Below are 15,438 nucleotides of genomic sequence, written 5' to 3' on the forward strand. Positions count from 1 at the left end.
ATGGAGGCCTCATGTTCAGCCTTTATTCTAGGATTTAAGTTTCATTTTCACAAAAAAATACCATTAAACTGTTAAAAATTCATTAGAAAACACTAGAATTCTGCAACGTTCAACAACTGTTCAGAAAATAGGAAATATCTGTGAAATAATCATGTTTCTAGCCATAATTTTATAGGTACACATTGTAAAAAGAATTCAGCGACAGGTAAGAATCTGACATAGGAAATGCTTTTATTTTGAAAAAGACAGATTTTACATGAGGAGGCAGAATGGAAGTTTTTGTTCAACCTTTATTATTGTTAAAATTAGTTTTAAAAACTGTGGACAAGACAGAAATCAACAAAAACCAGAGAGAAAACGACAAAAACCAGACACAAAACAGCAAAAACACAATACAAAAGCGCAAAAATAAGACAGAAAACAATAAAAACGAGACACAAAACAACAAAAATGAGACACAAAACAACAAAAACGAGACAAAGCAGCAAAAACGAGACAAAACGACAAAAACGATACATGAAACTATAAAAACAAGACAGAAAGTGACAGAAACGAGACACAAAACAACAAAAATGGGACAGGAAATGGCAAAATGACAAAAGAAAGCACAAAATTATTTTACTTTATTTTTTTAAATATTTTAATAATATTGTTAAAAATTTGTATAAAATTTAGTCTAAAAAACTGTGGAATTCGGCAACATTCAACAGCTGTTAAAAAAACAGTGAACATCTGTAAAATAATCATGTTTTTAGCTGATTTAAATACAGTGAAAGTGTAATTTTACTGTCGCACATTGTAAAAGAACTCGGTGAAAGGATAAGAATTGGACATAAGAAATGTTTTATTTTGAAAAAACAGATTCTACATGAGGAGGCAGAACGGAGGTTCCTGTGCAATCTTTATTCTTAGACTTTCATTTTCACAAAAAATACGGTGAAGCTGTTAAAAATGACAATAAAAAGCAGTGGAATTCTGTAACGTTCTGCCAAGTTTGATCCCTGATGAGGAGAATAAAAAAAAAATCACCCTAATAGAGTCTTAAATGCTCCCAGCGCTGGAGCTTAGCCCGGCTTTGACCCGTTCACAGCCATCAAACAGCCGATAGGATGGACGGACGCCCTCCGTCGATACACCTGGTGTGACCTGTCGGCTGATCCATCCATCGACCGCCTCCCCTCCCCCACTCCCATTAGATCCACTCCGTTAAACTCCTCATGCATCCAGGAGCTCAGAGAAGCTGCAGAAATCCACCAGAGAAACTATAGAAATCTGCCAGAGAAACTATAGAAATCTGCCAGAGAAACTACAGAAATCCACCAGAGAAACTACAGAAATCCACCAGAGAAACTATAGAAATCCGCCAGAGAAACTACAGAAATCCACCAGAGAAACTATAGAAATCTGCCAGAGAAACTACAGAAATCCACCAGAGAAACTACAGAAATCCACCAGAGAAATTACAGAAATCCACCAGAGAAACTATAGAAATCCGCCAGAGAAACTACAGAAATCCACCAGAGAAACTATAGAAATCCGCCAGAGAAACTACAGAAATCCACCAGAGAAACTACAGAAATCCACCAGAGAAATTACAGAAATCCACCAGAGAAACTATAGAAATCCACCAGAGAAACTATAGAAATCCACCAGAGAAACTATAGAAATCCACCAGAGAAACTATAGAAATCCACCAGAGAAACTATAGAAATCTGCCAGAGAAACTACAGAAATCCACCAGAGAAACTACAGAAATCCACCAGAGAAATTACAGAAATCCACCAGAGAAACTATAGAAATCCGCCAGAGAAACTACAGAAATCCACCAGAGAAACTATAGAAATCCGCCAGAGAAACTACAGAAATCCACCAGAGAAACTACAGAAATCCACCAGAGAAACTACAGAAATCCACCAGAGAAACTACAGAAATCCACCAGAGAAATTACAGAAATCCACCAGAGAAACTATAGAAATCCACCAGAGAAATTACAGAAATCCACCAGAGAAACTATAGAAATCCACCAGAGAAACTACAGAAATCCACCAGAGAAACTATAGAAATCCGCCAGAGAAACTACAGAAATCCACCAGAGAAACTATAGAAATCCACCAGAGAAACTATAGAAATCTGCCAGAGAAACTAAAGAAATCCATCAGAGAATCCATTTAATCCATAAAGAGACACCAGATGAGTGTTCTACCACAGGAAACTGTTGATAGATTCCTCCTGAAGGCACTTTGTTGTTGTTTTGGTGCAGATTGAAGATATTGTTGCTGCTAAACGGAGTCTGTTTGACCCGTTTCCAGTCAATTCTCTAAACTGCACTCTAATTCTAAAGACCCATCATTTCAAGTATTTACTCAACAAAACACAAGAATCTGATGTAGCAGGAAAGGCTTTTATTGTGAAAAACCCACAAATTCTACATAAGGAGGCAGGAGGGGCGATAGAGGTCACCAGCAAGAGTGCTAGAAAATATACATTAAAAAACTGTAAAATGTAACATTGGACAGCTGTTAAAATACCTGCAAATATCTGTACAATAGGGATGTTTTTAGTCGATTTAAGTACAAAGAAACTGTAATTTTAGAGTCACACATTGTAAAAGAACAAATTACCATTTGAAAAAAATACAGAATTTTCATGTGAACTTTATGTACAATTTTGACCCCTTTAAAAAAAACTGTTAAAGTAATAATAATAATAATAATAATAATAATAATAATAATAATAATAATAATAATAATAATAATAATAATAACAATAATCTGTAGTTTAGCAAAATTGAGAAAGTCTCCAAAATATCTGTTAAAAATAATTTTTTTGACCTTTATATACATCATACATCTTTCAAATAACAGAAAATAATCTTCAAAATTATGTTTTTATTGATTAAAATAAAGCCAAAATAGTGTCCTCTTATGTTTTAGGATATTTATGATGCAGATGTTTTGGTCTGATTTTTTTTAAATGATTTTTTTATTCTTATTATTAACTAGTAAATTAAAACATTTTTGAAATTATTTACCTCGATATCTGTAATTTAACAATGCAGAGGGAAAAAAAATAAAATAAGAGTAAATTGAAATTACAGCTAGAAGATGCTCTAAAATGTGATTTTTTGACAATTGAAGGCTTTAAGGTTAACTTAAGGCAGAAAAATTATTTGGTTTTGTTTTGTATTTTTATGCAAAACAACTAAAATGTTCCAGAAATGTTTGATGATAACATTTTGAGAACCATTACATTCTCAAGACTGAACGTTGCATTGAGAACATCCTTCTTTTGTTAACAAAAGACAAAATATTCCATGTTTAATACATCACATTACATACACGTTCTGTACTTTTGTTTAAAAAAGGCCTCGATTACATCTGGAAAATGGCTCCAAATCTTGGTTTAAGAATGTTTTTTCTTTATCATCGAACCTTGTGATGATGTGTTACAAAAGAACGTTCTATAATGTTTACATATATATTATTCTGAGATGTTGAGAACGTCTGGAAAATATTTTTTTGAATGTTGGTATGACAATATTTTTACTTCCTCTGAATGATGAATCATTATATTATCTTTTTGGGAATATTATTGAAAAGGAAAATATTCTTTAAAATGTCGTTATAGGTAAATGTTGACCAACGTTGTGGAAATTTTCTCGCATTTCAGAGACCAAACATGAAAAAAACAAACATACATTCTGTGATTTCAGCTTCTTAAATGTGAATATTTTCTGGTTTCTTTCCTTCTCTGTGACAGTAAACTGAAGATCTTTGGACAAAACAAGACTTTTGAGGAAACTCTGATCCACATTTCATAATTTTCTTGCATTTTAGAGACCGAACAGCTGATCGATTAATCAGCTTGAGTCTTATTTAATAGATACAGTCCAAATTCTGGGATTGTAGTTCCTTAAATGTGATTTTTTTTCTGGTTTCTTTTGTCCTCTATGGCAGTAAATTGAAGCTCTTTGGACAATGAATCGTTGATCCACATTTTTCACCATTTTCTCGCATTTTAGAGACCAAACAGCTGATCGATTTATCCGAAAAATAGCAGCCAAGGAAGATAACCTTTTATTTGAGGCCCTTGAACGAACCTTCAAGGTCAAAATTTAAATCCAGATGGAGAAGTTCTGAATGGATCTTGATTTAAGCTCTGATTTTGTGGAGATTTGGTTGGACAGAAACTATAAAACTAAACTGAGCGCATATTTTCTGCAGAATTCTTGTGACGTAACACAAAAATATGTAACGTCAGTTCAGCTGCGTGGGAAGGTCACGTTGAGTTTATCTTCTATCGACCTCAGATCCAAAAACCGTTTGTTTTCTTATTCAGAAATAAAAGTGTTGGTGAGTTCGAGGCGTCACTCTGGGGTTGAGTTGAGTCGAACGGGGCACGGAGGCGCTGACGAGTCCGTCTGGTCCGACATGGTCGCCGTGGTGACGCCCATCTTCTTCAGCGAACGTTCGTCCGTTGCCGAGATGGAACGAGAGAATGCAGGACGAGATACGACCTGAGAACCTGCGACAGAAAGCAGAGAGGACCGTGGTTAAAGCCCTGCTTGGTATTCAGCTCACACTCCAACTTTTTATTGGCCTCTTCGGCGTAAATGACATCCATTTACTTTTATTACGGCAGATGAATGAAATGAAAGCCATTCGTCAGCCGGGGCGCAGTGGCGGCTCTCGGCCTGCAAGGGGCGCTGTGGCAGCTCTCGGCCTGCAGGGGGTCGCAGCTGCAGCAGGTTGAGCAATGACTGCAGATTTGTTGCAGCTTCATGTTTCTCATCATCGCACACTGAGAGCAGCGAGCCCATGTTGGGATTTCTACCTTTGATACGATCATGCCGAGGTTCAGCAGACTGACCAGCAGGGGGCAGGGCGACCACATACACACACACACACACACACACACGCACACACACACACGTTTACCCCCAGCAGGCCTGACATTTGCAGCTGAGTGCGTCTCTGGCTGCTTATTTCTGTTCTGAGGGCTGGTGATGGTGATGGTGATGGTGATGGTGATGCTGATGGTGATGATGATGCTGATGGTGATGGTGAGGGTGATGGTGATGGTGATGGTGATGCTGATGGTGATGATGATGCTGATGGTGATGGTGAGGGTGATGGTGATGGTGATGGTGATGCTGATGGTGATGGTGAGGGTGAGGGTGAGGGTGATGCTGATGGTGATGCTGATGCTGATGGTGATGATGATGCTGATGGTGATGGTGAGGGTGATGGTGATGGTGATGGTGATGGTGATGCTGATGGTGATGGTGATGGTGAGGGTGATGGTGATGCTGATGGTGATGGTGATGCTGATGGTGATGCTGATGGTGATGCTGATGCTGATGGTGATGATGATGGTGATGGTGAGGGTGATGGTGATGCTGATGGTGAAGGTGATGGTGATGCTGATGGTGATGGTGAAGGTGATGGTGATGCTGATGGTGATGGTGAAGGTGATGGTGATGCTGATGGTGATGGTGAAGGTGATGGTGATGCTGATGGTGATGGTGATGCTGATGGTGATGGTGAGGGTGATGGTGATGCTGATGGTGATGGTGATGCTGATGGTGATGCTGATGGTGATGCTGATGCTGATGGTGATGATGATGCTGATGGTGATGGTGAGGGTGATGGTGATGCTGATGGTGATGGTGAGGGTGATGGTGATGCTGATGGTGATGGTGATGCTGATGGTGATGGTGATGGTGATGCTGATGGTGATGGTGAGGGTGATGGTGATGCTGATGGTGATGGTGATGCTGATGGTGATGGTGAGGGTGATGGTGATGGTGATGGTGATGCTGATGGTGATGGTGATGGTGATGGTGATGGTGAGGGTGATGGTGATGCTGATGGTGAGGGTGATGGTGATGGTGATGCTGATGCTGATGGTGATGGTGATGCTGATGGTGATGCTGATGGTGATGGTGAGGGTGATGGTGATGCTGATGGTGATGGTGATGGTGATGGTGATGGTGATGGTGATGGTGATGGTGAGGGTGATGGTGATGCTGATGCTGATGGTGATGGTGATGGTGATGGTGATGGTGATGGTGATGCTGATGGTGATGCTGATGGTGATGCTTATGGTGATGGTGATGATGATGCTGATGGTGATGGTGAGGGTGATGGTGATGCTGATGGTGATGGTGAGGGTGATGGTGATGCTGATGGTGATGGTGATGCTGATGGTGATGCTGATGGTGATGCTGATGCTGATGGTGATGATGATGCTGATGGTGATGGTGAGGGTGATGGTGATGCTGATGGTGATGGTGAGGGTGATGGTGATGCTGATGGTGATGCTGATGGTGATGGTGATGGTGATGCTGATGGTGATGGTGAGGGTGATGGTGATGCTGATGGTGATGGTGATGCTGATGGTGATGGTGATGGTGATGCTGATGGTGATGGTGATGGTGATGGTGATGGTGAGGGTGATGGTGATGCTGATGGTGAGGGTGATGGTGATGGTGATGCTGATGCTGATGGTGATGGTGATGCTGATGGTGATGCTGATGGTGATGGTGAGGGTGATGGTGATGCTGATGGTGATGGTGATGGTGATGGTGATGGTGATGGTGATGGTGATGGTGAGGGTGATGGTGATGCTGATGCTGATGGTGATGGTGATGGTGATGGTGATGGTGATGGTGATGGTGATGGTGATGCTGATGGTGATGCTGATGGTGATGCTTATGGTGATGGTGAGGGTGATGGTGATGGTGATGGTGATGGTGAGGGTGATGGTGATGGTGATGGTGAGGGTGATGCTGATGGTGATGGTGATGCTGATGGTGATGGTGATGGTGATGGTGATGGTGATGGTGAGGGTGATGGTGAGGGTGATGCTGATGGTGATGGTGATGGTGATGGTGAGGGTGATGCTGATGCTGATGGTGATGGTGATGGTGATGGTGAGGGTTCAGCAGGTGGCTGCAGCATTATCACTTCATGATCCGTCCTCGTCCTCGTCCCACAGCAGCTCCACATCTGTCCCTCCTTTCTGGGCACGCTCCCTCGCTTTCTGCCTCCTCGCTGCTCCTCGTGTTGTGAAACGCCTCCTGACTGCTCTTCTCTTCCCATTTTTCTCCCACAGATGCACCGAAGCCATCTGGATACTTGTAGGGAGCTGCAGCCGGACCGAGATCCAGCAAAGTACAGCTCATAAATTCTGTTTGCAGCTCCTGAAATGTGAATGTTTTCTGGTTTCTGTCCTTCTCTACGGCAGTAAACTGAATATATTTGGACCGAGCCACATTTTTCACCATTTTCTTACATTTCAGAGACCAAACAGCTGAATGATAAATAAGTTTGAGTCATTTTTAATTAAAACAGTCTAAATTCTGTGATTTTAGCTTCTTAAAAGTGAATATTTTCTGGTTTCTTTCCTCCTCTGTGACAGTAAACTGATGATCTTTGGACTAAACAAGACATTTGAGGAAACTGATAAACATTTTTCACAATTTTCTCACATTTTAGAGACCAAAAAATTGATCAATCAATGGACAAACTATTCAGTTACTATGCAGTTAGTTCCTGGTGTGAAATGATTTTAGGGTTAGAAGGAAGAAAAGAAACTATTGTCTGTATTTTTAGCCTCTTTAGGGCAACAACTAACAGTTATTTTCACATTCTCAATTAATATGCTGATTATTTTTGGATTATTTTCTATTATTTTGTCTCTAAAATGTCCCAGGATGGTGAAAATTCCAGCAGTGTCTTAAAACCTTTGGTTTTAGGACACTTAAATGTAAATATTTTATGGTTTCTTTCCTCTATGACAATAAACTGAAGCTCTTTGCACTAAACGACATTTGAGGAAACTCTGATCCACAATTTTCACCATTTTCTTACATTTTAGAGACCAAACAGCTGAATGATTAATCAGTTTGAGTCATTTTTAATTAAAAACAGTCTAAATTCAGTGATTGAAGCTTCTTAAATGTGATTTTTTTTCTGGTTTCTTTCCTAATTTGTGACAGTAAACTGAAGATCTTTGGACTGAGTCACATTTTTCACCATTTTCTTGCATTTTAGAGACCAAACAACAGATCCTCCAGAAAATAGTTGATAATTAAAACAATCCAAGGTTCCTCCTTTAAAAAATGCAAGTTATGATTAAATTCATGTTTAGATCTGAGGCTGAGTTCTTCATTTCAGTTCCAGTTTGTTTATTACTCTAATAAATAAAGCACTAAAGCCACCATTATTAATTTGTACTATTCTACAGAACTATTGACAACCTGCCAGGCTGCAGAAACACTAATTACCTGCTTGGTTTTTACTTGCTAATGATCTATAAATGTGTGCTTTGGAGGAGAGTCTGTGTGTTTTCACCTCTCTGAGCTGGAATTTAAATGGATGAATAATTAGCGCAGATATACATTTCAAACTTCTTTTCATCTGCTTCTCTCTTACATCCAGCGGCCTCCTCACCTGAGCTGCTGTGGCTGGATTTGACTTTGCTGTTGGTCTTCTCCTGCATCTCCTGCTCGTATTCCCTCACCTCCTCCAGACTCAGGCCTGCGGGAACCAACGGCGGTGTTAGGAAATACATATTCATTCTGCAGTTTAGACAAACAACAGCTGGATCGTCGTGAATGTTTCATCTCGCATCTCTGAAGTGGTAAATATTGAATCCCGTGACTTGGACCCACCGTGCCACTCGTCGATCCAAGCGACCGCCTGCCGATGACCCACCAGGAGGATGTCGCGGATGTTCTGGAAACAGAAAACATGTCAGGAGGGAAAATGGAATTAAAAATGGTGCAGCTGTTGTATATGAAATGCAACACAAAGCAGGTAAAGTGATCTGTGCAGCACAACTAAAGCTACAGTCCAATAATTAACCAATTCATTGCCAACTATTAAATGGATCGTCCTCTATTTTGACATTCACTTGATCGGTTTCAGCAACTTTAAAGACAAAAAGTCTAAATTCTGTGATTTCAGCTTCTTAAATGTGAATATTTTCTGGTCTTTTTTCTCTGACAGTAAACTGAAGATCTTTGGACTAAACCAGACATTTGAGGGAACTCTGATCCACATTTTTCAACATTTTCTCACACTTTAGAGACCAAATGGCTGATCAATTAATGGAGAAAATCATCAACCAGAACAATAACTGTTAGTTGCAGCAGTTAATTTGACTTAATTTAAGTTTAGATCTGAGGTTAGGATCTATTAGGCTCCAAAGTGGACCAAACTTACACTGGTGATTTTTTTAAAATCACTTTCAGTTTTACTTAGAGTGAAACTGAATAGTGATATGCCTCAAAGATTTTCAGTTTCACTTTCATTCTTAGCTTAAAAAATTTGACAAGTGATGAATCAGAGGATTTTTCTTTCAGTAAAATCCATCTAAATTCTGTGATTTCAGCTTCTTAAATGTGAATATTTTCTGGTTTCTTTCCTCTGTGACAGTAAACTGAAGCTCTTTGAACTTTGGGAAACGCTGACCACATTTTTCACAATTTTCTCACATTTTAGAGACCAAACAGCTGATGGATCAATGGAGAAAATATTTGGCAAACTAACTGATAATGAAAATATTCATTAGCCCAGTGCAGTTTTTATGAAAAAATGACTCAAACTGACTAATTGATCAGTTGTTTGGTCTCTAAAATGCGAGAAAATGGTGAAAATGTGGATCAGAGTTTCCTCAATTGTCCTGTTTAGTCCAAAGATCTTCAGTTTACTGTCAGAGAGAAAAGAAACTAGAAAATATTCACATTTAAGCAAAATTGTGTAACATAAATCTTTCTGTGTTTCTGTCTCTTTGTGAAAAACACAACAAACTGTCAATTAGAGCTGCAACCGATGATTATTTCCACTGTTGGTTTATTTTCTGGATGAATCACTCAGTTGTTTGGTCTCTAAAATCCAAGAAAATGAGGAAAAATGTGGATCAGAGTTTCCTCAAATGTCTTTTTTAGCCCAAAGATCTTCAGTTTACTGTCACAGAGGAAAGAAATCAGAAAATATTCACATTTAAGATGCTGAAATCACAGAATTTAGACTATTTTTAATTAAAAGTGACTCAAACTGGCTAATCTATCAGTTGTTTGGTCTCTAAAATGCGAGAAAATGGTGAAAAATGTGGATCAGAGTTTCCCAGAGTTCAAAGATCTTCAGTTTACTGTCACAGAGGAGGACAGAAACTGGAAAATATTCACATTTAAGGAGCAGAAATCACAGAATTTAGACATTTTCTTCAAGAGGTGGGGCAGTGGTGGTGCAACAGTTAAGTCTCTGGACTACTGATCAGAAGGTCAGAGGTTCAAGCCCCGATGTGGCCACTGTTGGGCCCTTGAGCAAGGCCCTTAACCCTTCCTGCTCCAGGGGGCGCTGTACTGTGGCTGACCCATCGCTCTGACTCCCCCAGTTGGGAGGATATGCGAAAATCAGAATTTCCCCTTGTGGGATTAATAAGGGATAATAAAATAAAACAGCTCAAAGTGACAAATAATCAATTAATCATTGTATCTCTATTATAAACCTGTTAAAATTCATCACCATGATGCTGATTTATGCTCAAACTTGTTTAAATGTGATGCATTTATTGGCTAATAGTGCATAAATTGTTCGTTTGTCGTGTATTTCTGTAAACTGAACATCTTTGGGTTCAACTGTTGGTCAAACAAACCACAGAACTGATGACTATTGTTTACTATTCTGCAGATTTTCATTGACAGAACAAACAATCAGTGAGTTTTATTTTCTGCTGCTTCTGTTTCCACATTAAAAATAATCTGAGCGGCACAGAGTGGAGATAAGAATCAGCTGGAAACTCATTCACAAGCTCTAAACAGAACCGCTGGACTCCAAACAGGAACACAATGAGGAACACTTCTGCTGCAAATAATGAGCATTTCTCTCTTAATTAATCTGCAGATTAATTTCCTGGATTCATCGATTCGACGTTTGAGCTCGAAAATTATGAAAAATGTCAATCAAGATTAAAACAACGAATGTTTAGTCCAAAGATCTTCAGTTTACTGTCACAAAGGAGGAAAGAAACAGAAAACATTCACATTTAAGGAGCTGAAATCACAGACTTCAGGCGTTTTTACTTAAAGAAAAAACTGAAATAGATGAATTGATTATCAATAGTTTATAATAGTTGGAGATTAATGTGATCGTTGATGATTAATCGATTAATCATTTAGCTGAACCTGATACAAACGCAGTTTTAGACTCAGAATGAAACTGAATACTTGTAGTACTTTAAGAATGAAACTGAATACTTGTACTACTTTAAGAACGAAACTGAATATTTGTACTATTTTAAGAATGAAACTGAATACTTGTTTTGCTGTAAGAATGAAACTGAATACTTGTTTTGCTGTAAGAATGAAACTGAATACTTCGTTGAAACTGAATATTTGTATTACTTTAAGGAGTACAAGTATTCATTTTCTGAATGTTACAGTATTCAACAGTATTTTCACAGTTTTTCTGCCAGATTGTCGTGTTTTTTTAAATGGATTTTTTTAAAAGTAAAGTTTATTTACTCCAAATCATCAAATAGACACAAGCTGAATTCACATTTTAATTTATTTTATTTTATTTTATTCTACACTCATTTGTTGTTTTTTGGGGGTTTTTTAGCAGCTCATGTTTGGTTTTTTTTGTTTTGTTTCGTTTTTTTCAAGATGGCACCGTGAGAGCAGCAGCTAGTTACAGCAGCTCCAGTTAACTTTAGGTCTGTTTAGTTATTTTTGTAGTTTTCTCCCCTTTTTAAGTTTTTTTCATCAAGTAGGTGTGACGCTTTTGTACGGGACAAACATGGATGTGCAAATTGTGCTTCTCCTACTTTGTTTACTACTGTTTTTGGAACTTTTTAAATACGCATCTGGTGACCCGTTCAGCCACGGCATTGTGGGAGAGACCAGACATCCCAGCTGAGCTCCGCAGAAGGAGGAGAGGATGCCGGGCAGGACTGAAGCGTCGGGAGAAGAGGAGACGCTACAAGCCGTCCGTTCCATCTGTGATTATGGGGAATGTGAGGTCTCTCCCGAATAAGATGGAAGAACTGACGGCGCTGACCAGGCTGCAGTGGGAGTATAGGGAGAGCAGCCTCACGATGTTCACGGAGTCATGGCTGAACGAACTCACTCCGGACTCACTTTTAACTCTGGACGGATTCCATCTGGTCAGAGCGGACCGGAACGTGAGGGAGAGTGGTAAGAGAAAGGGTTGGAGCTTCATGATGTATGTGAATGAGAGATGGTGTAATGCTGGGCACATTAGCGTTAAAGAGCAGCTCTGCACTAAGGATGTAGAATTACTGGCGGTCAGTCTGCGTCCGTTCTATCTGCCCCGGGAGTATTCACATGTAATAGCCATTACTGTGTACATCACTCCCTCTGCTGATGCGGCTGCAGCCTGTGAACTCATCCACAGTGTAGTGTCCCAGCTGCAAACATCTCACCCTCAGTCTCTTATTATCATCTCAGGAGACTTTAATCATGCATCGCTCTCTGCCACTCTCCCCACGTTCACCCAGTACGTGACCTGCCATACCAGAGACAATAAAACCCTGGACCTGCTGTATGCAAACATCAAGGATGCATACAGCTCCTCACCCCTCCCCCCACTGGGCCACTCAGATCACAACCTGGTGAGACTGCAGCCCATTTACATACCTATGGTGAAGAAACAACCCCCCACCACCAGGTATGTGAAGAAGTGGTCTGACGAGGCCACTGAGGCGCTGCAGGACTGCTTTGAGACCACAGACTGGGATGTGCTGTGTGGTCCACACGGGGAGGACATTGATGCACTGACAGACACTGTTACGGACTATATCAACTTCTGTGCAGAGAACATCGTACCGACCAGGAAAGTACGGTGTTTCTCTAACAGCAAACCCTGGGTGTCCCTGGAACTGAAGGCCCTGCTGAAGGAGAAGAGGAGGGTCTTTGGATCTGGGGACAAAGAGGAGCTGAGGAGGGTGCAGAAGGAGATAAAGAAGAAGATCAAGGCGGACAAGGCCAGCTACAGGACCAAGATGGAATCTCACCTGCAGGACAATAACACAAGGGAGGTCTGGAGAGACCTGAGATCCATCTCTGGTTACAGCAGAGGCCATGAGAGGGGAGCTGCAGCAGGAGGCCAGGAGTGGGCCAATGAGCTGAATCTGTTCTTTAACAGATTCGACTCTGCTCCCACTCCTCCCCCCTCTCATCAAAGCACCGACCAGCCAGCTCCTTCTTCACACCTCAGCTCTCTACCACCAACACCACCAACAGCACCCCTCCTCCCATCCCCGTCTTCTACCACCTCCGGACTCCACATACAGCCCCATCACCCCTCCTCGTCTCACCCCCCACCACCACCATCACCCCTCCCCCTGCCACCCTCCCCCTGCCTCTCCATAACAGCTGATCAGGTGAGAAGTGAACTTAAAAAGATCAAAACCAGGAAAGCTGCAGGTCCTGATGGAATCAGCTCCAGACTCCTTAGAGACTGTGCAGACCAGCTCTGTTAGGTGCTGCTGCACATCTTTAACCTGAGCCTGAGTCTGGAGAGGGTTCCTCTGTTATGGAAGACTTCCTGCCTGGTTCCTGTCTCTAAGACCAGGAACCCCAGGGAGCCTAACCACTTCAGACCTGTGGCCCTCACTTCTCACCTGATGAAGACCATGGAGAGGATCGTCCTCAGGAACCTCCGTCCCCAGGTGAGCCAGTATCTGGATCCACTGCAGTTCGCCTACCAACCGAACATTGGAGTGGATGATGCAGTGGTCTACCTGCTGCACAGATCACTGACTCACCTGGAGAAACCCAGCAGCACTGTGAGGGTCATGTTCTTTGACTTCTCCAGTGCTTTCAACACCATCCAGCCTTCTCTGCTCAGGGTGAAGCTTGAAGGAGCAGGAGTAGACTGTCACCTGGCTGCTTGGACCATCGACTACCTCACCAATAGACCACAGTACGTGAGGCTTCAGGACTGTGTGTCTGATGTGGTAGTCAGCAGCATGGAGGTCCACAGGGGACAGTGCTCTCCCCCTTTCTCTTCACCCTGTACACATCGGACTTCCACTACAACTCTGGGAGCTGTCACCTCCAGAAGTTCTCCGATGATACAGCCATTGTTGGGTATCTGAGGGGGACGAGTGGGAGTACAGGATGGTCATCTCTGACTTTGTGGACTGGTGTGAGCGAAACCATCTGCAGCTCAACACCAGTAAGACGAAGGAGATGATCGTGGACTTCCGCAGGAGGAGGACACCCCGGACTGCACCGGTGAACATCCAGGGTTTGGACATTGACATGGTGGACTCATACAAATACCTGGGTGTTCACCTCAACAACAAACTGGACTGGACACACAATACAGAGGTTCTGTACAAGAAGGGCCAAAGTCGTCTCCACCTGCTGAGGAGACTGAGGTCCTTTGGAGTGTGCAGGACTCTGCTCAGGACATTCTATGACTCTGTGGTAGCGTCTGCTATTTTCTATGCAGTGGTCTGCTGGGGAGCAGGGAGCACTGAAAGGGACAGAAAGAGACTAAACAGAAGGTCAGGAGGGCTGGTTCTGTCCTGGACTGTTCCCTGGACTCCATAGAGGAGGTGGGTGAGAGGAGGATGTTGTCAAAGCTCACATCCATCATGGACAATCCCTCTCACCCACTGCATGACACTGTGGGGTCTTTAAGCAGCTCCTTCAGCAGCAGACTGAGACATCCACCCTGCAAGAAAGAGCGCTATCACAGGTCCTTCATCCCATCTGCTGTAAGACTGAACAACATCAGCATCACTGGCTGATGTTAACATAAACTGGACTCATATCATATCATCCCAAACCATAAAATTTGCACAGACATTATTGCACTGCTACATCTTTGCACTTTTAAACTTTATTTTTTTAAGCCACTTTATACTGTCATTGTCTTACAGTGTGTCAATACTGCACTATTTCATCCTCATCTCTCATCCCTGTACATACTGTAAATATTATTACTACTGTTCTATTATTGTTTTATTCCTATTACTACGTCTATTGCTACATTAGCTGCTGTAACAATGTAAATTTCCCCTGGCGTGGGGAGAAATAAAGGACTTATCTTATCTTATCTTGTTTGTGTGGAGATTCACCACCTGACAGATTTAAACTCTAAATAACTGCCCAGCTGTGATGATTTTTGTGTTTCCTGTCTTTAGACGGTGAATTAAAATAAAGCTCCACTGACTCGGTGGATGAACTCCTCGGTTCTGGTCTGGAAGCCGTAGACCTCAAAGCTGCACTGGACCCTCTTATAGGAGCACATGACGGGTTCCTGGTCACCCCTCCAGCCGTCCTCCAGAGGACCTCGACCCGTTTTAGTTGACCGCCAGAGACTCAGATCCTGCAGATAGAGAACAGCTGAGTCTGCAGGAAGAGAAACCCTGCGGATGTTGGGACGGCGGGAAATA

General features: G+C 41.6%; 1 protein-coding gene across 1 annotated transcript in view; it reads right to left on the minus strand.

Annotated features, from left to right (window-relative positions):
• Positions 1–2,387: 2,387 nt before the first annotated feature.
• The window catches only part of pitpnc1b (phosphatidylinositol transfer protein cytoplasmic 1b), a 32,907-nt gene continuing 19,856 nt past the window's right edge, over positions 2,388–15,438 (minus strand). Inside the window, exons 7-10 of the mRNA XM_055013806.1 lie at positions 15,216–15,371; positions 8,678–8,741; positions 8,457–8,543; positions 2,388–4,524 (exon numbers count right to left, since the gene is read on the minus strand). Of these exons, the coding sequence (XP_054869781.1) occupies positions 4,367–4,524; positions 8,457–8,543; positions 8,678–8,741; positions 15,216–15,371 (465 nt within the window). The 3' untranslated portion in view covers positions 2,388–4,366. The remainder of the gene's footprint in view (positions 4,525–8,456; positions 8,544–8,677; positions 8,742–15,215; positions 15,372–15,438) is intronic.

Source organism: Amphiprion ocellaris, chromosome 9, assembly GCF_022539595.1.
Source record: "Amphiprion ocellaris isolate individual 3 ecotype Okinawa chromosome 9, ASM2253959v1, whole genome shotgun sequence".
NCBI classification, from domain to species: domain Eukaryota; kingdom Metazoa; phylum Chordata; class Actinopteri; family Pomacentridae; genus Amphiprion; species Amphiprion ocellaris.